This window comes from Quercus robur, chromosome 6 (genome assembly GCF_932294415.1).
Source record: "Quercus robur chromosome 6, dhQueRobu3.1, whole genome shotgun sequence".
In the NCBI taxonomy this organism is placed as follows: Eukaryota; Viridiplantae; Streptophyta; class Magnoliopsida; order Fagales; family Fagaceae; genus Quercus; species Quercus robur.
Window position 1 is genome coordinate 20,767,850 of NC_065539.1, and position 25,193 is coordinate 20,793,042.

General features: G+C 34.0%; 1 protein-coding gene and 2 long non-coding RNA genes across 3 annotated transcripts; all 3 read right to left on the reverse strand.

Moving 5' to 3' along the window:
- Positions 1 to 15,989: 15,989 nt before the first annotated feature.
- Positions 15,990 to 16,606, reverse strand: LOC126689669 (uncharacterized). Its single transcript, XR_007644572.1, has 3 exons — positions 16,396 to 16,606; positions 16,181 to 16,273; positions 15,990 to 16,088 (listed from the first exon to the last, which is right to left on the reverse strand). It is a non-coding gene; the product is annotated as an uncharacterized LOC126689669 (long non-coding RNA).
- A 1,380-nt stretch (positions 16,607 to 17,986) lies between these two features.
- On the reverse strand, positions 17,987 to 21,575 carry LOC126689973 (uncharacterized). The gene is made up of 4 exons (XM_050385123.1): positions 19,372 to 21,575; positions 18,981 to 19,286; positions 18,802 to 18,889; positions 17,987 to 18,703 (listed from the first exon to the last, which is right to left on the reverse strand). The coding sequence occupies exons 1-4, from the start codon at positions 21,573 to 21,575 to the stop codon at positions 17,987 to 17,989; spliced, it is 3,315 nt and encodes a 1,104-aa protein (XP_050241080.1).
- A 2,550-nt stretch (positions 21,576 to 24,125) lies between these two features.
- LOC126689670 (uncharacterized) lies at positions 24,126 to 24,368 on the reverse strand. Its single transcript, XR_007644573.1, has 2 exons — positions 24,296 to 24,368; positions 24,126 to 24,208 (listed from the first exon to the last, which is right to left on the reverse strand). It is a non-coding gene; the product is annotated as an uncharacterized LOC126689670 (long non-coding RNA).
- Between the last annotated feature and the right edge of the window lie 825 nt (positions 24,369 to 25,193).

Sequence of the window (25,193 nt, forward strand, 5' to 3'; positions counted from 1 at the left end):
AAGTTTCAAAAACTGCTCATGTCGCTTGAAGGAACAAAGCCGTGCGGGTCTTTCAGCCCCAAAGTAGACAAACTATTTGTGGGCTTGGAACAAATCCTCCCCCCACAATCCTTTACAAACATTCCATATGTAATAAATAATTTTACACCAAACTTAAGAATATAAATAGTTATTCCATTCCATTATATTTTATTCATAATAATAAATATTATTATTTCTATCGTTATCGTCCTTGTCTGTGCCAAACGTATTGTAATTGAATGTAAGAACCCCCCTGTATCCCTTTAGGGCTCAAACTGTATTGAGTGGGTCATGCTTGGGAAAGTAAGCCCACTTCCTCTACTGATCTCTCAATAATTGAAAATACAAAACATGTTGCGTGCTTCTTCTACCAGTGTATATGAGCAATTGTCTTTCTTTGCTATTTTAGTGACAATTCCCATCCCAAAAAAAGTGACAATTAAACATTTCCTTATTATTTCATGCAACTTTCCACTCATTATGAGCACAACCAAGAACCTTGAAGCTCAAAACAATGTAATCGTCAACTAAGAAACTTACCTACTTAGCTATGGACTTAAAGACTCATCTCACATCAGTTCCCTTAAAGCCTTGAACTCACCTCCTCAGAGACCCCAACATGCCCTATTGTTGAACTCAACTAGCCATTGACCTTAACCTCGAAACTATTTGAATCCCAATGCAGTACTCGCTTGTTGGTGCAAAATTAGGGGGTGTAACAAATTAAACCATGCAATTTTAAATAGTATAAATTTATATCTTATAATTTTAAAATTAATAAATTAATCCTAAAGTTTCAAAAACTAACAAATCAGTCCTTAGAGCATCCACAGCAGTGGAGCTAAAAATTTAGCTATTTGGCACAACAAAAAGTTACTTTATCTATTTTACCTACTCACTTTACAAAACATGCTTCAACAATGGATCTATTTTAGCTTTTAACACAATAAAATAATATATCCACTACAATAAATAACAATTACAACCACAACCACAACCACCACCACCACCACCACCACCACAGCTCACAACAAAGAAAAAAAAATCAACCAAGACTACACCCACTCGACCCACCACGCAACACCCACACCCACACCCACCACCATGAAACCCACCTGAGCCACCACCACGAACACACCAATCTACCCACAAACCCACCCACATAGACATTGTATTGAACCCAGCGACCCACTCACGAACCACACTGATCCACCACAACACACCAACCACACTACAACCCACCGACGTCGATGAACCCAACCAACATCGACTATTCAACCACACCACAACCCACCGACGCCAACAAACCAAGCCACCCATCGACGCCGATCTACCCACACAACCACCATCACCACCATCGGTGAGACAGAGAGATGAGAGTTTGAGAGAGTTTTGAGAGAAAGTGAGACAGAGAGGTAAGAGCTTGAGAGAGTGAGTTAAGAGTGAGTTTGAGAGAGGCATGGTTGGGAGAATAAAAGAATATAAAAAAATAAAACAAACATATATTATTTTAATCCGGCTAAGAATAAATATATATGTTTTTTATAGCTCTTAGTTACAGTGCACAGCCATATATAGCTGTGCATTATAGCAATGAAGGTAAAAATTTTATCTTTAACTCCACTACTGTAGTGTGGATTTTTGTGTTTTGGTGAAACTAAAATAGTTATATAGCTATTTAGCTTCACTGCTGTGAGTGTTTTTGGCCCATTTAAGTGAAATTGCATTGTGTTTAGTGTTTAGAGTTTAATATTGACCGAGGTTTAATTTTGTTTATTTTTGAAAATTTAGGGTTAGTTTGTTATTTTAAGACAATAGGGTTTATAACGTATTTTTCCTAAAAAAATTATATGGATCTTAACCATTATATAGGAAAAGTTAAAATGATAAAAAATTAATAACTTTTCTAATCCAAGGATAGAGAATCAGAGATCAGCTCTTGGATAGTATCACCGAGTGCAATAGTTGTTTACATTGAGTGGTTGTACAGAGCACTTTCATCAGGTGTGCCAAAAGCCAAATATTTGACATTTGGCACACCAAACACCAAAAACCATCCCTCATCAGCTCTTCCATATCTCAAAAAATTTGAGACATGGCTATAGTACCGTCTTAAATATGAGACAGTATGGACATCAATGCCAAACACTGTTTGGCTTATTTAATTCGTTTTTTCTCTCTCCTCCTATTAGATGTCCCTCTCCGTCTACATCTCTCGCTCTTTCTGTCTAGCATTCTCACCATGCCCTCTCGCCATGCCGATCTCACCATCGTTGATCTCACCATCGTCGATCTCGCCACGCTGATCTTGCCATCGCCGATCTCACCATGCCGATCTTGCCACACCGAGAGACAGAGACCGCCCAGGCTTGCCACTGATCACTGACCCACTTTGCGACGAAGAGGAACTCCAGTGTGAAGGACACGGTGGCCGGAAGTGAAAACTTCCATCAGCGACGGCGACGGAGGCGGTTTGGGATGTGGGTTTGTTTGATTTAGTGGATGGGATGCGGTTTGTTGAATTTTATAATTGATTTGGTGGATTTGGGATGTGGGTTTGTTTGATTTGGTGGATGTGGGTTTGTTTGGTTTGGTGGATGTGGGTTTGTGCCGATCTCTTCGGTTGTGTTTTTTTTTTTTTTTTTTTTTTTGAGGTGGTGTTGGTGGATGTGGAGTTTGTGCCTGTGGTGGCCGTCAGTGTTGTTGCGGCAGTGGTTGTTGGTGGCCGTTGTTGCAGCAGTGGTGGTTGTGCGGTTGTTGTTGATGATGATGATGATGATGATAATGATAGGGATAAGAGGAGGTAATATATTATTTTAATGTATAGAATTGAAGTATAGAACATCTGAAAATGGTATGTTGTAAAATGATGTGCTAAAATGATAAAATAGATTTTTGGTGTGTCAAAATGACATTTTTTATGAGAGAGCTGATGAGAATGCTCTAACTACGCAGGAATTGGGGATAGGGTGGGCAAGGATCTTCTGACGGAACTTGGTGGAGCCCGCTGCCATGTGATGGCCCAAAAATTCTCGTGCAGGTCTCGCCCAAAACTTCGTTATGTTTAATCTTAATTTAACGATCTCCATGAATTCGTTGTCCAACTAGGCATTAATTAAAGCATTAGCATTGAAGAATGCTAATGCCATATTTAAGGCATTTTTAGCATTTCAGGGCTCAAAAACATTTGCATTAAACAATGGTAAACCGCACTATTGCTATTGCAAAATTTTTTACAATAGTGCTACAATACAATTCTAAGTTTAGAATTGTACTGTAGCAGTATGTTAAAAACAAAAAAATATTTTATTCCCCTCCGATTTTTTCTCTCCAACTTCAATTCTTTTCTCTCTCTTCCTTCTCTTCTCTGTTTCTCCATCTCTGCTCTCTCCTCTCTACGGACCCAAACGCCATCTCTTCTCTCTCTTCCTTCTCTATTGGGTCCGGTGTTTGGGTTATGGGTCCGGTGTTTGGGTCGTGGGTGACGGCGTGGGTCAGTGGTGGTTGTGGTTTTTGGCTATGACCGGTGCTTAAAAGGGGTTGTGGGTCGTGGTTGGGTTGTTGGTCGTGGTTGGATCTGGTGCTTGGGTCATGGTTGGGTTGTGGGTTCGGTGTTTGGGTCGTGGGTGACGTCGTGGGTCAGTGGTGGTTGTGGTTTTTGACGTGGGTCACTGTGGTGGTTGTGATTTTTTTTTTTTTTTTTTTTTTTTTTTTTTTTTTTTTTTTTTTTTTTTTTTTTTTTTTTTTTTTTTTTTTTCTGGCTGTGATCGGTGCTTAAAGGGGTTGTGGGTCGTGGTTGGGTTGTGGCTGAAGTGGGTTGTTGGTCGTGGATTGGCGAAGCTTCACACGGCCTCTCTCTCATCTCTCATCGTGGATCGACAAGCTGGGTTTGGATCGGTGGGCTGGGATCGGTTGATGGTGGGTTTGAAATGGTAGATCTGTTGATCGGTGGGTGGATTGGTTGGGTTGATCATTGGTAGCTCCGGTGATGATATTTTTTGAATGGGTTTGCTCCAGTGGGTTTCAAATAGGCTGGGTTTCAAATCGGCGGTGTGGTTTCTGATCGATGGCTTGGGTGGTGGGTGTGGTGACCATTGTTGGCTCTGGTTTAATGGTTTGTGTGTGTGTGGCTTTGTTGATGGGTCTGTGTGTGTGGTTCTGTGTGATGAACCGGTGCTAGAGGTTGAGGGAGGTTGAGGAAAAAAAAACTGTTGGAAAGCCTAGGAAAATGGAACTGAAAAAAAGTATCGGTTAGAAAGAAATAATAAAGAAAGATTAAAGAATAATATTTTAATAAAAATAGAGTTTTAGGATGTGAAGATATTGTAAAATGGGATGGTATAAGTAATAAAGTGGTTTTTTGAGATGGTAAAATAAAGTAGTATAGCATTCTTTGATGCTGATGCTATAAAGGTATTTCACTTTCGTCATTCATGTTTGTGTAAATGAGATTTGGGTTAAGGGAACCTGAGCTGGGTATGTATAAAATGGCCGTTGGGCCTAGCTAGTGGACTAGGGTATGGGCCTTGTAACTTTAGCTGGAAAACAATGCAATCTAAAAACCCTTCTAATCTATTTAGTTATGACTGTTACCAAAATAGCATTGTACTTTTTCTAGCAGGAAATACTACTGTACCTCTTTAGTTTTGTTCTGTGTTTTTGGGTGACAAACAAATTATAGACATTATAATTGCAATATCAATTTATATTGTGGATACACAAAATGTTGCAAATGTTATACACTTTTTACAAATATGTATAACATTTGTCATTTTTTATATGTTTATAATATAAGTTTATATTGTATGTAGTATAGGCATAGTATAGGTGTATAATGTAAAAAGAAAAATTTCCCAAAAATGATTGAACCTACTACTTAGCAATATTCTTCTCAAAAAAAAAAAAAAAAAAAAAAAAAAAACTACTTAGCAATATATGTATCATTGCTAATTAACAATTGTAATGTGCACTTTAGGTATTAAGACAAGCAAACTTTCTTGTTCAATCCTTGGTTAGTTGAGTTTAGGATTTTTTTATTTTTATTTTTTGGTAATTTGCTAAAAGGCCCAAGACTAAATTGACATATACTCTAAAAGTTAGAGACCAAATATGTAATTTATTTTTAAAAAAATTTCCTTGTACTCTTCTAAAGGAAATGGTGATGCTTCTCTCTTTGATTTGCCTTTTATAATATCTTCTTATTAATTACTAGTAGAGAAAAAAAAAAAAAATTAAACTCCCTTCTTGTTCACCAGTTGTAGGGAAGGTTTTTAGAATCGGATCGGATCAGAAGGTCAGACTGTGAAAACCGAAAACCGGGATGAAAATCGGTTTTTTAAGCCTAAAGAACCGGGTTTTTTTGTTAATTCCGTGAACCCCTAAAACCGGGGTTGGACTGCACGAACCGGTGAGAACCGTGCGATCCAACCCCTTAGCAATTTAAAAAAAAAAAAAAAAAAAATTAACACAATTTTATTCTACTTAATTAAATTATCCATCTCTTACAAGGAATAAAAAAATTATAATTAAAATCCTTCAAAGATATTCAACTTTACTTCAAAAATTAATCATAAATTTTAATGTTTTCATGGTTATTATTTTATTTTATTAACTTTCTTATTTAATTATTAAATATTTGCTTAAAAATCATTAAATTTCCCTCACATATATAGATATATTGTCAATTTAGCTAGTTTTATAAATTTAATATCTATATTTAGGCTTTAATTAATTATTAAATTAATTATGATGTCATCACGGTTCGACCCCGGTTCGACCTCAAAAATCTTGAATCTCTCCCTTCTATGGTTCAATAAATGGTCCGGGTCTGAAAACCTTGGTTGTAGGAGTTGTTTATGAGAATTGCATATCCACTTGGCCAATTTTTTTCATAGCTAATAATGTAGGGAAAAAATCCATTATCAAATTTGTGGAATCTTCTTTTGCAGCAAAGAATTGCTATTTAAGCAGTCAAGCTATAAACAACTAAATAAGTTTAATTACTTGCTACTAATGCAGTTAAAGTTGTTGTTGTCATTTACTACTTGTTGTTTTTGTAGACATTAATTAATATATGTCATCTTCAATACAATCATTGTGAAGTCACAGGGCATTAAACAAAAAATCCAATCCATGGTTTGCTACTGCCAATATTATCCCCTCTAGCTTATTGGCTCAATATCTACAAGGCTAAAACGTTTCCCATATTGTCAATCTACCCGCCAAACCTATATTGTATCTCTATTGAAATAATTAGAGGCAGTTCTAGAAATATTTTTCAGGGCGGTCATTAAGAAACTTAAATTATACAAAATTTAATAAAAATATAACTTTATATATTGACCATAAAAAAAACATACATACACAAAGGCATAAAGTCTTACAATTTCCTTTTAAAATTTTCTTATCTTGAAATTTTTGCATGATAGTCTCATTATTAATGCTGCAAATTACATTTTTTTTCAAAATTTTAGTTCCATAAAAATTTTCTTGGGCTTTTTCTTTTTGTTTGTAAAGACTTAATATATTGTTAAGATGATCAAAGTTTAAAGAAAAGTTTGACTACAAACTAAGCTATAGCCTAAAACTACAACTCTCACTAAACAAATTAACACGGTTATATATTTTGAATGTTCTTTATGTTCTTAAAAACACATGTCAAATTTCATATCAATAATAAATTATCTACTATTTAATCTTTAAACTTATTTTTTATGTATAATTTCAGACAACAAAAATTCAAAATTTAAAGATTTGAGTGATGACATAGCTATTGATATTTGATCTTTTTGAAATTTTGCAAGTATGAAGGATTAAAGAAAAAAAATTTAATCTAATAGTGGATTTACCAAAATTCATATCTAATAAAAAAATATTAAGTGGAGTTGTAGTTTTAATCTACAACTAAATTTGTTGCTAAATTTTGTCCAAAGTGTAATTATGTTAAGCTAAAAAAAATTTAGGGTGGTCCCAAATATTTTTTAAGGATAAAAAATTATAAATTTTTAAAATTTACATATAATAATTAATTTTTTTTTCCAAGTCAGGGTGGTCTTGTGACCACCCTAGACTTTACGTGGAGCCGCTAGTGGAAACAAATATACGTATGTGAAGTAACACTATTCACTAAGTAGAGTTATTGTATGTGTGAGAGTGTATCATAATTTTGGTATAATCACCGATCACAACGGTACATTAACAAGGTTGATATGTGAAATTGTTGTTGATGGACGATTTTTTTTAAGATACTTTTCTTCAACTTATATGTGGAATAATAACGGAAATTGCCACCAATGAGCTATAGCTCAAATGATACATCTCTCTTAAGAATAAGATAGCACGAGGTCAAGAATTTAATACCCAGTAGATGCGTTTGTAACATACCAATCAGATAATAATAATATTGTAAACTGCCAAGACAGACAGGACATTAATGTGTAGAAAAAAAGTACGGTGAGACACATGTGGGGGTGGGCTGTTAGTCTCTTACTTATTGTCCTACACAAAGAACTGTGCGAGACATTGTGGCTTGCTTGTATTTGCTTGAGGGAATTAATGGAGGAGAATCATGCATGGCAAATTGCCTGGATGGGTAACTGCGTAAGCTTTAAGTTGCTTGAACGGCCCTAGATCTAAGTTGGTGGCCTGCTCAAGAGTTGGGTTTATGGATGGGCTTGGGCTGTCTCAATCTGGACCACTTTTTGCTCATTCTGTCCTCTATTTTTGTTGTTGTTACTGTTATTATCTTAATCCTTCCAGTTTTCTGATGTTGTCTTTATTTGCACACTTGCTGTTAGGGTGTTCGTGGTGTGGTGTGATGTGGTTTTGGATCATTTTTAGTATTATATTTTGTGATGTGGCTCAGTTAAAACTATAACTAGATTGCACCTTATTTTTGTGGTTACATGTGCGGTGCGGTTTAAAGTTTAGTCAAACCATAACCGCACTGCACCTCATTTTTACGGTCACATATGTGATGCAGTGTATAAGAAACTGTTTGAAATATGTATATATTTCAAAATTTGGGTTTTTTCTACCCAGCCCAAAACTAATTTTTTTCTTTATTTTGGTCCAAGTTTTAAACTATTGAGCTAGTTTTTCATTATTTTGGGTTGGTTTTCTTAATCAACACTTGCAAGGGTTATCTAACTTTTTTTTTTTTTTTTTTTTTGAAAACTAGGGTTATTAAACTATTAATAATATATTTAATATTAAAAATAATTAAATATATTAATATATAGATAGGGGTGGTGCAGTTTGTACGGTTTTCTTATTATAAAACCGCAAACTGCACTACACCATGCGGTGCGATGTGGTGTGGTGCGGTGCACTATTAGGTGCGGTGTGGTGCACTATTATTTGTGATACGGTGTGGTTATACTATTTTGCAAGTGGTTTTGGTGCGGTTTAGTGAACATTCCTACTTCTTGTTATTTGGCTGTTGTTTGGTACCACCATTCCCTTCTTCCTTTTTTTCACTCTATATTGTTTCCTTTATCAATAACATGCAAGCCTTCTTATCTATATCTATATTTATTTAATTATGATTATATAAATTAAATACTTTGACTCTTTTTTTTTCACTTCTTCATATGTTGCCACATAAACTTTCAAAAACTCAAATTTTTTCATGCAATTAAATTGAGTTTTAAATACAAAGTCCTATAAAACATCTTATATTTTCACATTCCATTTCAAAAAAATTTCTTTAAAGGATAGAATAGATAGTTTCACATGCAAAAATGCAAATATAATAAAAATACATACCTTTTAATAATTAGAATAATTATTAAAATTTCATATTACAAACTAAATGTTTTTTTGCTTTTGTCATTGTTATTGCAAGTGGCTAGTAAGTTTAATTTTTTTTTAAAAGTATATTAGGATCTTGTCTTGCCTCTTTCATCTTTATAGAGTGAGGAAAATCACCAAATGTGCATCAAGTGATTTTTCCCTTTCATTACTAGAAATTATGTTCCAATTGTGCTTTCTGATGCTCAGGTGACAAAGAAAAGGGTTAATTTGAATTTCTGACGTTGGATATTATTAGTCATTTATGGGGTCCAAACCTTTTGAGTATACATGACACACTCTGCCTCACATCTATCTGTCAAAGGTTTCTTTCCCATCCTTCTCATTAAGTTTTATTATTGAGTTTATGAAGTGATTGGGTAAGACTTTTTTGTTGCTTACATTTTGGACTGACCTGGATATGTCTAGCTAGCTAAGTTTTCTTCACTAGTCGACAATTGTACGCAGTTCACATGCAACCACACACTGATGAGCTTTTCGATCTGATGTTATCTTGTTTATCTTTTTTAATATATTATTATTATTCTTTTTTTTGTGTGTAATTTTGACAGCACTGTAATTCCACTATGGCTTTTCTCGAATCATTAGATTCTTGTTAAAAAAAGTGGGGCCCTTTGAAGACTGAAGCTAAATTTTTTTTTTAGTCAGAAAAGAGGGGCAATTCATTGGTCAAGTTTCTTCAGACAATAAAACAAAATGGCTTGTGTTTCATTGAAATGCAGAAGTTTGGGAAGCGTCATCAGGCATTCATGCATGGCAAAGATTCCTGTCCCAGCTTCGGAAAAGATCATTGCTATCCATTTTTGGTCTGAATTGCAATATGAACTTTTTGCAAGTGTTTGTCTAGGATTTAGTTGCTCATTAATGGATCTGTATAAAAAAGAACAAAAACCATTAATAACTTTATCGTAATAAAGCTTAATAGCAAAATGTAATCATTAAAGACTTTCTGCTATGGACCGAATCACGTTAATTTCCTGCGTTCTATGCTATTGTGTTTTGTTTTCTACACCTATAGGCTGTTAAGTTCATGGCTAATTTTTTTCATTGTTGGTTGACCTATATAGTCATTGACTGTATAATCATTCCAAGGATGCAGGAAAATTTCCATGTACCATCGTTGCCTTCTCCATTGATGTGATCCCAATGTCCCTTATTACTTTAAAACTGCACATAATTATGTAGGTCCTCATTGATTATGGTTTGCCAATAGGAAAGGAAAGCATACAGATACTGTTTTTTTTATTGATCTTGCTTATTAGTGAAATTATTTTGAACAAAATATATGTGAGTGCACTGAAACTTTTTGACAGAAGAAAGATTCCTTATCTTCATATGGCAGGAAAGTTACAAATCAAATGCTTTTTAAGTGTAACCGTCCATGAGTAAACAAAGACCCTCCACCAAAGGATCATGCACAGCAATGTCAAAAGCCATTAGATGCTCAAAGGATCAGTTATACTAGAATTTATTGAAAGTGGAAGACTTGCTATTCTGCCTTTTGGTTATATGTTGCAGCAACGAACATGCCTTGTCTGCGCGGTGAAATGAAGAGGTCATGGCTTGGATTCTTAGCTATTACGGAAGTGAACATTTCCTTGCACTCAGTTTTATCTTAAACTTCTATCTATGGATTATGAGATAGCAAGTTTCCTTGCTTAAAAGTAATTAGAACACAATATCTTCTTTGTGGCGCAGAATATAATAGGTGAAAGTTCGGAAGGAAGAAAATAATTGGAACAAAAAGAACTAGTGTTTTCTGTGACAAAATGGTTGCTTCTATAATTGATAAATCTTGCCCGATTCCATTTTTGTACCGAACATTAACAATAATAATCAGAAGTACTGTTTGACTTTATTTAATACTTGAAGATAAAAACCAAAGGCCTATTTCTCCATAAATTTTTCACTCCTACAGAAGATCCTAGGAGAGGGAGAGGTATTGCCGTTCCCTTAGAACACTAGCAATAGTGATGCTAAATAGCTATATAATTATTTTTAGCACCACTAAATATCAAAATGTACCCTGCAATAGTGGAGTTAAAGCTATATTTTTTGGCTTCATAGCTACAGTGCACAGCTACTTTTGACTATGCATGTAGTTGAAAGGTAATTTTTTTTATTTATTTTGCGTTCACACGGTTTTTGTCTTTCTTCTCACTACCTTTCCGTGTCTCTCTCAATGTCCACCCGCGTCTCTCAATGTGTACCATGCGTTCACACTACTTTTGGTTGTGGTTGTGTTTTGGTGGTTGAATGAAATATTATTTTATTGTAGTATTTATATTATTTTATTGTGTTAAAAGTTAAAATAAAATCATTGCTGTTGAATGTGAAAATGTAAAATAGATAAAATGACTTTTTGTGATGTTAAAAAACTAAAAATTTGACTCCACTACTTTGGATGCTCTTACATATGAATAATTTCTTGTATTTCTCCTTGAACTTTAACTACATTGGTAATAAATATGTTCACACAGTTTAGTGGATTTGTGGGGTTTGGTTTTGTCAGTCATTATGTGCAAAAATGCATTAAGATTTGAGAGATAGGTTAAAAAAGTAAATGATGACCTATACAATGTCTACTTTCCCCCTCTTTAGACTAAAGTTTTACTATTAGCAGATACGACAAGATTGGTTAATCCAGGATTTACTGAAACATCAGTACGATGCTCATGAACATTGTTGATCTGTGTGTTTCATATTTAGGTTTAAAATGATAGTTTCAATCTTTTTGCTTCTGTTCTGTATATATATATATATATATTTGGTCATTATTCTTTTGTTCACTTCTCTTCTTTTGCTACGTCTCTTAAGAATTAACAGTGTTCTGATCCAAATAGCATTTTGATTTTGAACTGTCTGAAAAAGTGGAATGCAAAGCACCACTGAGAATGGACTGCATTCGATATCTTATCCTAAAGAAAAAAGTAGTTTGTTTCTTCCTTTGCATTGCTTGTGTGGGGAACCATACAAGTTGATTGAAGAATCACATCACTAGAAGGCATTATTTTATAGGGCTGCAATTTGGATAATAACCTATTTTGGCATATGTAGCTTTATTTCTTTCTTCAATAAAAATGATGTTCTAAATCTTCCTCCATAAGAACAAGCAAGAATTGCCCATTTATCCAATGTGTTTTTCCGCTTTAGATTAAAGATAGCAAAATGTTGGAGGCTGCCAAGTTAACTTCCTGTGTCCATTTATTCAGTGTGTCATCTCACCACCCCTTTGCACAATGCTAGCTAGACCTGATCATATGGATAATGTTGCAAGAGAGTTTGCTTGTTTATTATTTTTAATATTAAGGTTTCAACTTCTACGTGCTTGTATAATAAGAAAATAATTGACAGTATTTAAGAAAGACAATAACAAAAGAATTATGGGAAGCAAGTACTTTTTAAGGCTAAAATATTATTTATGGCCTCTAAGCTTATGGTCATTTCTAAATCAATCCCTTAATTATGAAAACTTACAATTTGTATTATCAAGTATTACAGCATTATTCTTTCTCAAAAAAAAAAAAAAAAGTATTACAGCATTATTAATATGTCTTTTCTATTATCGTCAATTAGAATCATGCAATTAACTAACCCATAAACGATATCGGTTCGGACAGAAAAATAGAAAATATACGTTAGTTTTAGGTGGATTAACGGTGAAATGTGATGGTATCTTTTCTGTCAACATTTATTAGAATCTTGCTAATAATCCACCCATAAATTATATCATTTTGGACAAGAAAATAGAGCTAACGACATTATTTGTAGGCGGATTAACGGTGAAAATGTAATGGATCAAAAATGGAAGCTGTATATATTAATATTGTTGTTGTAGTCAACGGCATTAATTACAACTTTCAATAATTACTAGTTAAAGCACGTGCTAATTTTTATTTTTTTATTTTTTTTTGAAATAAAAAAAAATTTCTATTTGAAGAAGTATGAAACTATATATATATATATATATATAAAATATATGTTACCTATAAAGTTAGGTTAGTTATTTAACATATAAATATCTATTTTATTATAATAGTTTCTTAGTACTTATTTGCTAATGATAATATTCACTCACTAAAAACTTCTAAGAATGATAATGATATCATCATCTTTCAACAATAAGCAACTGAGTTTTGCTAAGATATTGTCACAATATTTAAATTTTCATAATGAAAGATGTCATATGCTACAATTGAACCCTTTCATCAAATACATTCAACCATACATAATGAAAATTTTTTCATTCATACTTTCTTCTTTATCATGCCACATGAGTCTAGGTAAAATGTTTAGCTAGCTTGGTTTTTAATGAACACCCATTTTAGGCAAGAAAAGAAAAACAAAATAAATAACAAAAGGCATGTGTCTCGAATTTTCCATTAAATAAATTATAAGTTTCGAAGATTTAAACCTAGAAAATCAATGTTCTTTAGGTAATAAATAAAATACCTTATATCATCATTCCAACTTTCTAATCATTACTGCCATATAAAATTCAAAACGCGTGAAGAAAATTTTTGGAATATTAAAATTTAGTGGAAGTATTTTAGACATTACACAATGTAATATTTTAAGAATTATAAGTTTTAATTAGGGTTTAATTGAGAGAATAATAATATGGCATATTTGCTCTTTTCCAAAACACTAAGAGGAGAATTGTTTGATTTTAAAGGTTAAGGAGGAACTGTGAACTATCTCAAACATAAAGGATGAAATGAGTTTTTATCCTAAGTTTTTTTTTTTTGGTGTAAAACTGTGTTTTTACTTAAAAATTGTACGTAAAGATAAAAATACAATAAAAAAGGAAAAAATTTAGTTACAAAATTAGTTATAGTCTTAGGCTACAACCTTACTAAATATCTTTTTGTTGGAGGTGAGTTGTAGCCTTAGATTACAACCTTACTCAATAAAATAAATATTACTACATATTTTGAAAATTTAACTGTTGAATTTTATATTTTTTACGCTCTTAATATACTTGTCAAATTTTGTATCAATCGGATATTATTTACCAAATGATCTATAAGCTTATATTTTATGCATAATTTTAAACAACAAAAATTTGTAATTTAAACAATTTATTGTTGACATGGTTATTAATCTTTAATTTTCTTAAAATTTTGCAAGCATAGAGGGTATAAGAATAAAATGTAATCCAATAGTAGATTTATCAGAATTCAACTCCAATAAAAAAAAATATTGAATAACTTTGTAGTTTAAAGTTACAATCAATTTTGTAATTAAATTTTGTCTAAAAAAAAATTACAAAAATTTAATTTAAGAAAATTGTACGTGAAATAATAAATTTTGGCTAAATAAAGTTGACTAAACCCAAATTTTTTCTAAAAACACAACATAACGGTACAACATTTTTGTAACACCATAATTTTGTTATATTTTATTTTGATTCGTAAAGAATTGATACTTTAGTAGTTACGAAAATATAATGACAACAACAAATTGTCTTAATATTTTCACAAGAGAAATGCTATATCCGCAATATTTTCACAACAAATTATAAGTAGTATGTTGTTAAGGGTTGTTATTGGTAAGTAAAAAAGTAATTTCATTGATAAGTTTAAATTAGAATCAATAACAATTTACCTTTTATGCTTTGTTATGAAAGTGTTGTAAAAAATGTTATGGATGTTGTACATTCACTACAAGAAAATGTATTTTTAGTGACGAAAAAATTCGTCACTAAAAGTCCTGTTTTTCCTCACTAAGAACCTTTAGTGACGAAATTGGACTTTTAGTGACGAAATTCGTTTCGTCGCTGTAGCCCCGTCGCTAAAAGTCCTGGCGACGAAAAATTTCGTCACTAAAAGTCTGATTTGTTTTAAAAAAAAAAAACTTTTAGCGACGAAAACGTTTCGTCGCTAAATGTTTTCCTCGCTAAAAACAGTATTTAGTGACGAAAATATTTCGTCACTAAAACCATTTCAGTTTATTAAATCATATTTAGTGACGAAAATATTCGTCACTAAAACATTTTTTTGGGTACATATAGTGACGAAAATATTCGTCACTAAAACTATTTTTAGGAAAATTCATACACATATAGCGACGAAAATTTTCGTCACTAAAACCATTTCTTACAAAATTCCCCTACATTTAGTGACGAAATATTTCGTCACTAAAAAAATTTTTTGTTGCTATATTTGTGACGAAAAATTCGTCACTAAAACTAATTTTTGTTTTTATTATTTTCATGGAATTGATATTAACCTGTAACTTGTCATTACATTATTAAAACCTCACATTTGATTTACACATTTATTCCAACAACACATTTATAAAAAATTGATCCATACATTCCACAAGTTAAAATTAAAATAAGTATCCAATTTAAACTTCTTCCATACAATAATTGTTTGCAACACATACAATAATTGTTTGCAACACATACAATAACTTAAGATGTTTTATAACAATACAAAAAATGTTGCATAATATAATTAAAACCAACGGAAGATGTCCTCATATATCTTCAAATAATGCCTAAAGGAAATCCCCTAAAGCCACCAATAAGATATCTGCACAAATATAAATCTTTAGTCAAATATAATTCTACTAAAGATTGAATAACCTATCACGTGACAAATATTAGTTTCAAGTGATACATAAAAAATGAAGTGTTTTAACTTAAAGATAAAGTACTAACCAATAAGTGATTTAGCTTGAAGATGAACCACCTCCATAGGTAAAAGCGTCATCATAACCCTTACTCCTCAAAAAATTAAGAATATTCTTTTGGACCTCATCTTGCTTAGCTCGCGCCTCTTGCTCCTTAGCTCGCTCCTCTTCATCCCTAGCTCTTGCCTCTTTGAGCTCAATTATCTCACTTTCTAACCGATGAATATACTCCACCGAACTAGATGAAGCAGTGGTTACTAGAGAAGAGGAAGGTCTCATGCCAAGTCCTTTTACAATACCGGATTTCTTTTTAAAAACCAAGTTTGAGATCTCCTCTTGTGTAAGGGGAATTGCATTAGGATCTTGACAATGATCCTCTTGCACTTTGAGAATAGTTTCCTACCATTTGAAATATAAAAAAACAAGCAATCACAACATTAATAATACATATGTTATAACTTTACAAACATGATAAAGATAGAATAATAGGGATGGAATGATACACATACATATGTCGCTTCATCCTCAGGCTGTATCCACCTATTTGTATTTGGATTGAAATGAACATCTTTGTAAATTTTTGCCAATTCAGGAACTTGACCGCCATTATTATTTGTCTAATTAATTAACATTCAAGTGTTAGCTATTTATAGTTAATTAATCACAACATGTAATACATTAAGGTTTAAGAAAATGAAAAAACACACACCTCCTCATCAACCCTAACAGCAAGTGCCTTTGACCCGCATCTATGTTTGCCTGAAGTTTTGCTCCTATTTTCAGAGTTAATTCTTGATTTTTCCTAATAAAGAACATTCAAGATATTTATTAGTTCATGAATAAAACAGTATACATTTACTTCATCTAAGTATTAATCTAATCATTTGACAACATAATATAGTAAATATTGGATAAATAATTTACCAGCCAGTCCTTATTGGTCCATCTCCCTTCAATGAGTTCAGTCCACTGCTTAAGTGTGGCATTCTTTGGCGGGTGGCTTTTTGCATAGTCAGCACCATGAGATTGTACGAGTTTTTTATAAGTCTGATACAACTTGTTAGAGCTGCAACTCAATAATCTTCCACATTTTGTATTTATTGTTTTGTTCACCAAGTTAGAATCTCCTTCTAGCTCAAACTGATCCTGTAAAATGAAGTGTATATGTATTATAAAAATATTATTATATGTACTTAATATGCTTAATGACAACAAAGACAAGTTAGACGCTATCAATGTAAATTTACCGCTATACTTTGAAGCACCACATCTCTAGTAGCATCATCAACACTTTTCCAATTTTTCACATTGTAACTGGACAAATTACTTCGCACTTGTACACCAATTTGATTGACAAGTTTGCACGCATTAGTCCCAACAGGAGCATCATACTCTGCAGCTATACGTACTGGCAACTTACCACTTTTTTCAACAAGTGCCCGTACTGCTATACCACGTGTTGTTCCACGAGTATTTCTGCTAGTAGATCCTATTTAAATATTATCAATGTTAAAAAATTATACATTCCATGTACATTAAGTATAATATCAATAGTAAAGATAGGGTGTAGTTGTAATTAAGTATGTTTTATGTAATTACCAGTCGTGTTAGTTAATGCGTCGGTAGCCTCCACACTAGAAGAACTTTGGACGAGAGGATTTACTTCAGGAGATGTTTCCGTAGATTGAACCGTAGATTGGACCACCGGGATAGATGTCTCACCTCGTGAGCGTGTAAGTCGTCCTGGTGCCATTTGTAACTAACAAACATATATATATTTTAACAACAAAGTCATTACAAATAATGGAACAACAAAATTATTATCTATTGTACCCTATGAAACATCTATTGTACCTTATTGATTAAAGAATTAGATGACTCATCATCATTCTCATCGTCACCAATAGGTGGTACATAATCATCATCTACCACAACACTAGCTCTACTTCTTTTCCTTTTTGCACAATTGGACTGAGCAGAATCCTTTAGAGAAGTTGAGATGTGCTTCAATCCCAAAGCATCAATTCTCTCTTGGTTTTGCCTCATTCTATCCAATCTTGCCATCTCATAACTCGGTATATTATGAGTGTATTTGGCCTTTTTGGGCATTTTTTGAAACTATGTATTGACATGAAAGATAAGTACAATTGCTACTAACTTAACGTCATAATCCATACCAAGCAATTCAAAAATGCAAAATTTGAACACAATTGCTACTAACTCAACACAACAAATGACCACATCAATATCCATATCAAGTTCAAGATAAGTACAAAATATCTCAATAACAATTGCTACTAACTTTACATATCATAGTTCACACCATTCTCCATATCAAGCAATTCACAAGTGCTAAATTTGAACACAATTGCTACTAACTCAACACAACAAATAACCACATCAATATTCATATCAAGTTCAAGATAAGCATAAAACATCTCAATAACAATTACTACTTAGATAAGCATAAAACTTTAAGACAAGCAAACAACATTTAAGCCAATTGTTATGAACTTTACATATCATAATCTATATCAAGATCAACATCAGGTATGTCATGCTCTTCATTTTGATTAGCGTCTCTTGAAGTTCCACCTTCAGGAACAACCTCAGTTTCAACATCACCCATACAATACTCAATAATATTGTCATCAACATTGATAGTGACAACATCAACAATTGCTTCTTGTTGGAATGCGTCACTATCTTCTGTATTATCATTGGATTCTCCACCCCCGACTTCCGGGACATCAAACACTCCCCTATGTTGGATGCATTGCACAATTTTCCAAGGGTCACGCAATTTGGTATCTTGAAGGTAGAAAACTTGTTTCGCTTGACTAGGAAGTATAAAGGGGTCATTTTGATACCACCGACTTGTAACATCAATGCTCGTGCAGTGTGCATCGGTTCTTATCGTTCTCCTTCGACCATTGGTACTAGTATTGTACCATTCACACTGGAACAAAACAACTTTATGGCGAAACATATACTCTAATTCCCAAATTTTGCACACATGACCATAGAAGTTGTGCGTTTCTCCCTCATGGTCCCCTTCGGTACATACACCACTGTTTTGGGTTACACGACGATTGTCTAGGTCCTTTGTATGGAACTTTACACCATTGACCATACAAACTGTGTACTCCTTCACATGCGGTTTAGGACCATTTGCTAATGACCATAACTGTTTAATAGCTTCTGATGACTCGTTAACTTTCAATCTATTCATCTATAATGACACACAAGTGATATTAATTAGTAATAAGCAATGACGAATAAATTTAATCTCATAAATTTACTAGTGTGATTAAATTTCAAATATCTTACACGTTCTCTGAACCACTTAGGAAACTCTTGTCGTTGGATTTGAGTTATGACTTCTCCAGTAGGATTATGCAATGTACTTTTATGTTCACTGTTAAAAATAATGTGATTTACTTTCAGCTAAGCATTGTAGATAATATTCAAAACTTGATCAAACAATATATGCATATGAAATCACATACTTTAAATAAGGCTCTAGTTCAGGACTATTGTACAACAAGTACCAATGAGCAGTGTCAAGCAATGCACGAGACAAGTCGCCATCATTCCGCCTACCACCTGTAGGTCGGGCAGTCTGTGAAAAAACTACCAATTCTTCGCTAGATTCACCAAAATCTTCATTTCTTTCTCTTCGGTTATGTACAGTTTCGATCCCATCAATATACAAAGACCAGTTATTAATACATTCTTTAAGAATGTAAGCCTCTGCAATCGAACCTTCTGGTCGAGCTCGGTTGGAAACGTATCTTTTCAATTTTCCAAGGTACCTACGAGGAAAAAATACGCACAATATGTGATTTTATACCACGTGGGAAAGATACAATTGTTGAATGCATCAAATGATCTAATTACCTTTCAATTGGATACATCCACCGATATTGTACCGGGCCTCCTAGAATTGCTTCTCGAGGCAAATGAACAGCAAGGTGGACCATAACATCAAAGAATGCTGGAGGAAAGAACCTCTCAAGCTTGCATAGTATAAGAACTATACGTTCTTCTAGTTTCTCTAATTCACTCCGTTTTAGGGTCCTTGAGCATAAGTCTTGGAAGAAGTTGCCCAACTCAAACAATACAATACTAATGTCCTTATCTGCAAACCCTCGCAACCCAATTGGAAGAATTCGTTGTAGTAGCACATGACAGTCGTGACTTTTCAAACCAGATAATCTACCATTTTTTGCATTCACTGACCTTGATATGTTGGCTGCATAGCCATCTGGATACTTGACTGATTTCAAAAAGTCATAAAAACCATCCCTTTCATTGGGGCTTAATGAAAAGAAAGCCCGAGGCTTGTCATATGATCCATCAGGACGTTGTTTCAAATGCAACGTGTGCCTGAAGTTCATATTTTGCAAGTCTATCCGTGCCTTGTCAGTGTCCTTGTTTTTCCCCTCAATGCCCAACAAAGTACCATAAGTATTCTCACTAATGTTCTTCTCCACATGCATAACATCAATGTTGTGCTTAAGCTTCTTATTTTTCCAATATGGAAGCTTATACAAAATACTTACCTTTGACCAATTTGGCTCCCCAATGAGTTGTCTCTTCTTGTTACTTGGATGTTTTCCTAAAATTATATTTGGCATTCTATTTAGCTGCTCTTGTATCTTTCCCACTTGTAACTCTAAAGATCTCTTCCGTTTCTCTAGTAAACCATTATGCAACCGACTATGTCTCCAACGATGTTCCATAGGCAAATAAGCTCGATGGTTAATGAATCCAATTTTACTTTCCAAACCTTCTGAATATGGTTCATCATTGCAAGTGTAACAAGAATGATAACCCTTTGTCCTCCACCCGGACACGTTACCAAATCCAGGATAATCATGTATTGTCCACAACAAAGTTGCACGCATCTGGAAATGCTCTTTACTATAAGCATCATACGTTTCTACACCTTCTTCCCACAACTCCTTCAACTCATCAACCAATGGTTTCAAGTAAATATCAATTTCATTTCCCGGTTGATGAGGACCAGGAATAAGCAAAGACAACATAAAATATGACTCTTTCATAACCAGCCAAGGCGGTAGGTTATAGGGGATAAGTATGACAGGCCACATACTATAGTTGTTATTCATATTCCCAAAAGGGTTAAATCCATCTGTAGCCAACCCCAACCTTACATTGCGAGGTTCGAGGGCAAAATCAGGATATTGCAAATCAAACTCCTTCCACTCCTCACTATCAGCTGGATGCCTCATTATCCCATCATCCACACGTTTGTCTATATACCATCTCATGTCCTTAGCTCTTTGGCTTGACATGTACAATCTCCTCAGTCTCGGTGTCAACGGGAAGTAACGCAATACCTTATGAGAAATCTTCTTACCTTGGGCACGTGTATCCTTGTACCTAGGCGCCTCACACACCGGGCATTTATCAAGGTTTTCATTTTCCTTCCAAAATAGTGCACAATCATTTTTGCATGCATCTATATGCTCGTATGACATGCCCAAGTCACGTAATATCTTCTTTGCTTCATAAGTTGACCTTGGAACCAAGTTACCTTTCGGTAAAACCTTTGTCAACAATTCTAGCATCATATCAAGTCCCTTATTACTCAAGTTGGTCATTACCTTTACATTCAACATCTCAATAACAAACTTCAAGATACTATAATCAGTGCAACCCGGATACAACTCACGCTTTGCATCTTCCTCAAGTTTGTCAAAATGATGCACCTCCTCATCTTCGATTACATTCCTCGGTTCCCCTCTAATTCGATCACCTACCAAGGCATCGATACCATCCATATGATCACCATCCGACATTTCATTATCATGAATGTTCTCGTTCAATACACGAGATTCTCCATGATTATGCCAATTAATGTAAGATTGCATAATCCCACGATGAAGCAAATGGATACGCACAGTATGAAGAGATTGTCGATAGCAATTCACACAGTGAATACACGGACACGGAATATTACCACTCAAGTCCACAACCGCCTTTGCAAAATTAATAAATGCATTGACCCCTTCAATATATGGACGACTTAATCTGCCATCAGGTGTCTTACCCATTGTCATCCAACTTTTATCCATGTTTGACTACAATTGCAAGATGAATGCTATTTTAGCAAAATAAGGACAACTCATGCATAATGTATTCTAACATCTAAGTCTATAAGCTACTTAGGTAAAATAAGAATAACAAACCAACAATTCACAAGAAAACCAAACACAAACATCACAACTATAATGCTTATAAGTATTGAAATCTACTATTCATTACATCTAATCAACAATACCCAATCATAATTCAAAAGAATGTAAAACACTCCCAATATGTATTTAAACCACCTTATAACACCATGCAAGCCACCCGCTTGCTCCAACACAATATACCACCACAAATCCAATTTCCAACATCACAAATATAGAGTTTTACAAATATTTAAATCAAATAAAATACTATTCATCACATCTAATCAACAATACTCATTCAAACCAACAATCCACAAGAAAACCAAACACAAACATCACAACTATAATGCTTATAAGTATTGAAATCTACTATTCATTACATCTAATCAACAATACCCAATCATAATTTAAAACAATGTAAAACACTCCCAATATGTATTTAAACCACCTTATAACACCATGCAAGCCACCCGCTTGCTTCAACACAACATACCACCACAAATCCAATTTCCAACATTACAAATATAAAATTTTATAGGTATTTAAATCAAATAAAATACTATTCATCCCATCTAATCAACAATACTCATTCAAACCAATAATCCACAAGAAAACCAAATACAAACATCACAACTATAATGCTTACAAGTATTAAATTCTACTATTCATTACATCTAATCAACAATACCCAATCATAATTCAAAAGAATGTAAAACACTCCCAATATGTATTTAAACCACCTTATAACACCATGCAAGCCACCCGCTTGCTCCAACACAACATACCACCACAAATCCAATTTCCAACATCACAAATATAAAATTTTATAGGTATTTAAATCAAATAAAATACTATTCATCACATCTAATCAACAATACTCATTCAAACCAATAATCCACAAGAAAACCAAATACAAACATCACAACTATAATGCTTACAAGTATTAAATTCTACTATTCATTACATCTAATCAACAATACCCAATCATAATTCAAAAGAATGTAAAACACTCCCAATATGTATTTAAACCACCTTATAACACCATGCAAGCCACCCGCTTGCTCCAACACAACATACCACCACAAATCCAATTTCCAACATCACAAATACAAAATTTTATAAGTTTTTAACTAGAATTTACTTACTTTGCTCAAGCTAAGCTTACAACTTTCAGAGAAAGAAATCCAAAGTTATTGCAAATAATGTGTATTTAGCCTGCAAAAGAAAACTTAAATTTATAAGTCCTTCAATCTTGAAAATGATACAACTACTAGAAACAATAAGAAAGAAAAAATTATACCTGTGAAAAGAACATAACAAATCACAAGCATCCACATGTGCCTAGCCCTCTATTTGGTTGAGATGAAAGCCTTTTACAAGATAATATACCAAACAATTAGAAACCATATTAACAAAAAAAGACTAAAACAAAACAGCAAGTAAGCAACCAATCAAAAACTAAGGCTTAAAACAACACAAGCTTATCCAAAACCAAGACCCAAATCCGCAAACAAACAATTAATCAGTCAAAAAAACAAAAAAGCAGCTTACCCAATATCCGCAATCCTAAAAACAACCAAGTACTATAAAAAAAACTCATGTATTCCACTATACTTTGGCAAAGAAGCAATACCTATCACTATATACTATCTAATCTAGTGGCATCTGCATAGTATATGAACTAAAAATATGAAAAAGAAAGTCTATCAAAACATGAAGCAATAGAAGTATTCATAGAAATAATGCTTCTATATGGAATTTAATCAAACACATTATGGGTTATTTGTTTTGCAATTTTGCCAACTTATAATCAAACACAAAATATAGTCAAAGGAATGAATAGATATCAGCATATAAAAATATCTCAACATTTTAGCTCAATAAGCTCTTTTGAGTCATAATTCTTCACAATCATGTTAATGGATGCTCTATTGCCAGCTGGGTGCAACTTATTTCTTCATTGCATTCTAATTTCAAAAAAGAAAATCTATCTGATGTAAAAATTTCTTAAAGTAGTCTCTCATGTAAAAATTACTTGCACAAAAACGTAACTTGATAATTCACAAAAATCACAAAAAATCTTGTCCAATAAGAGAAATGAAACCACCACTTTCATGGAATTAATATTGGGAAGATTGAACTTATTTGAAAAATATAAGAAATGAAGATCGCATATAAATTAATTGCTTTGGCCAGGGGAAAAAAGAACATGAATTCTTAGCACCACCCGGTTCACCAAACAATCCAAGTCAAACCTACACCACCAAAAATAAACAATTCCAACAAGCCAACAGCAGAACAACCTCAATTCTCATTCTATAAAACCCAAACCCAAGTGAATGATTGAAACACACAGAGAGAGATTTTTAACATCCCATATGAATTTCATTAAAAAAAAAAAAGAAAAAAAAAAACATGAATGAATCAATAAAAGAGAAAAAGGCAAACCTTTTCAGAGGGCAACAAAGCTTTTGTTGTCACAGGGTCTCTTCCTGAAAATGTTGACACGCAAAAGCGCAATGTCTTAACAACTGAAACCAATTTTCATTATTACAGTAGAAAGATAAAAGAAGCTCTAAGCTGATTCAAAGAAAAGAGATACAAACATATATAAGCACCTGATTCTCGAATCTGAAAAAGAGGAGAAATCCTGAACTTCAAAGACAGATGATCGGGGATTGAGAAGTGTACCGTTCGTCGACCAAGGGAGGCGTGGTGCTCATCTCCGAGGCGGTCGCCGATGCGAAGGGAGGCGGTCGCCGGTGTGAAGGGAGGCGAAGGGTCGCCGATTCGAAGGGAGGCGGTCGCCGATGCGAAGGGAGGCGAAGGGTTGCCGATTCGAAGGAAGGCGAAGGGTCGCCGGTTCGAAGGAATGCGAAGGGTCGCCGGGAATGCGAAGAGTCGTCGGCGATTTGGAGTGGGTATCGGGAAGGCGAAGGGTCGCCGAGAATGTGAAGAGTCGTCGGCGATTTGGAGTGGAAGGCGAAGGGTCACCGGGAATGCGAAGAGTCGTCGGCGATTAGGAGTGGGTATCGGAAAGGCGAAGGGTCGCCGGGAATGCGAAGAGTCGTCGGCGATTTGGAGTGGGTATCGAGAAGGCGAAGGGTCGCCGGGAATGTGAAGAGTCGTCGGCGATTTGGAGTGGAAGGCGAAGGGTCGCCGGGAATGCGAAGGGTCGCCGGGAATGCGAAGGGTCGCCGATTTGGGATTTGGGTATCGGTGTGAGGGAGAGAGTGTCGACTTGGGTTTTGAGGGAAAAAATGAGCTGAGTAAAATGTATATATAGAAAATCTATAGTGACGACCTGGGTTTCGTCACTATTCCTTGTCTTTAGCAACGACCTGGGTTTCGTCACTATAATTTTTGTTTTTCTTTTCAGCGACGACATATTTTCGTCGCTAATTGTCTCCTTCAGCGACGAAAAGGGATTTCGTCACTAATAACGTTCTCACTAACACCTTTAGCGACGAAAATTTTCGTCGCAAAAAATTAAACTTTTAGCAACGATAAGGTTCG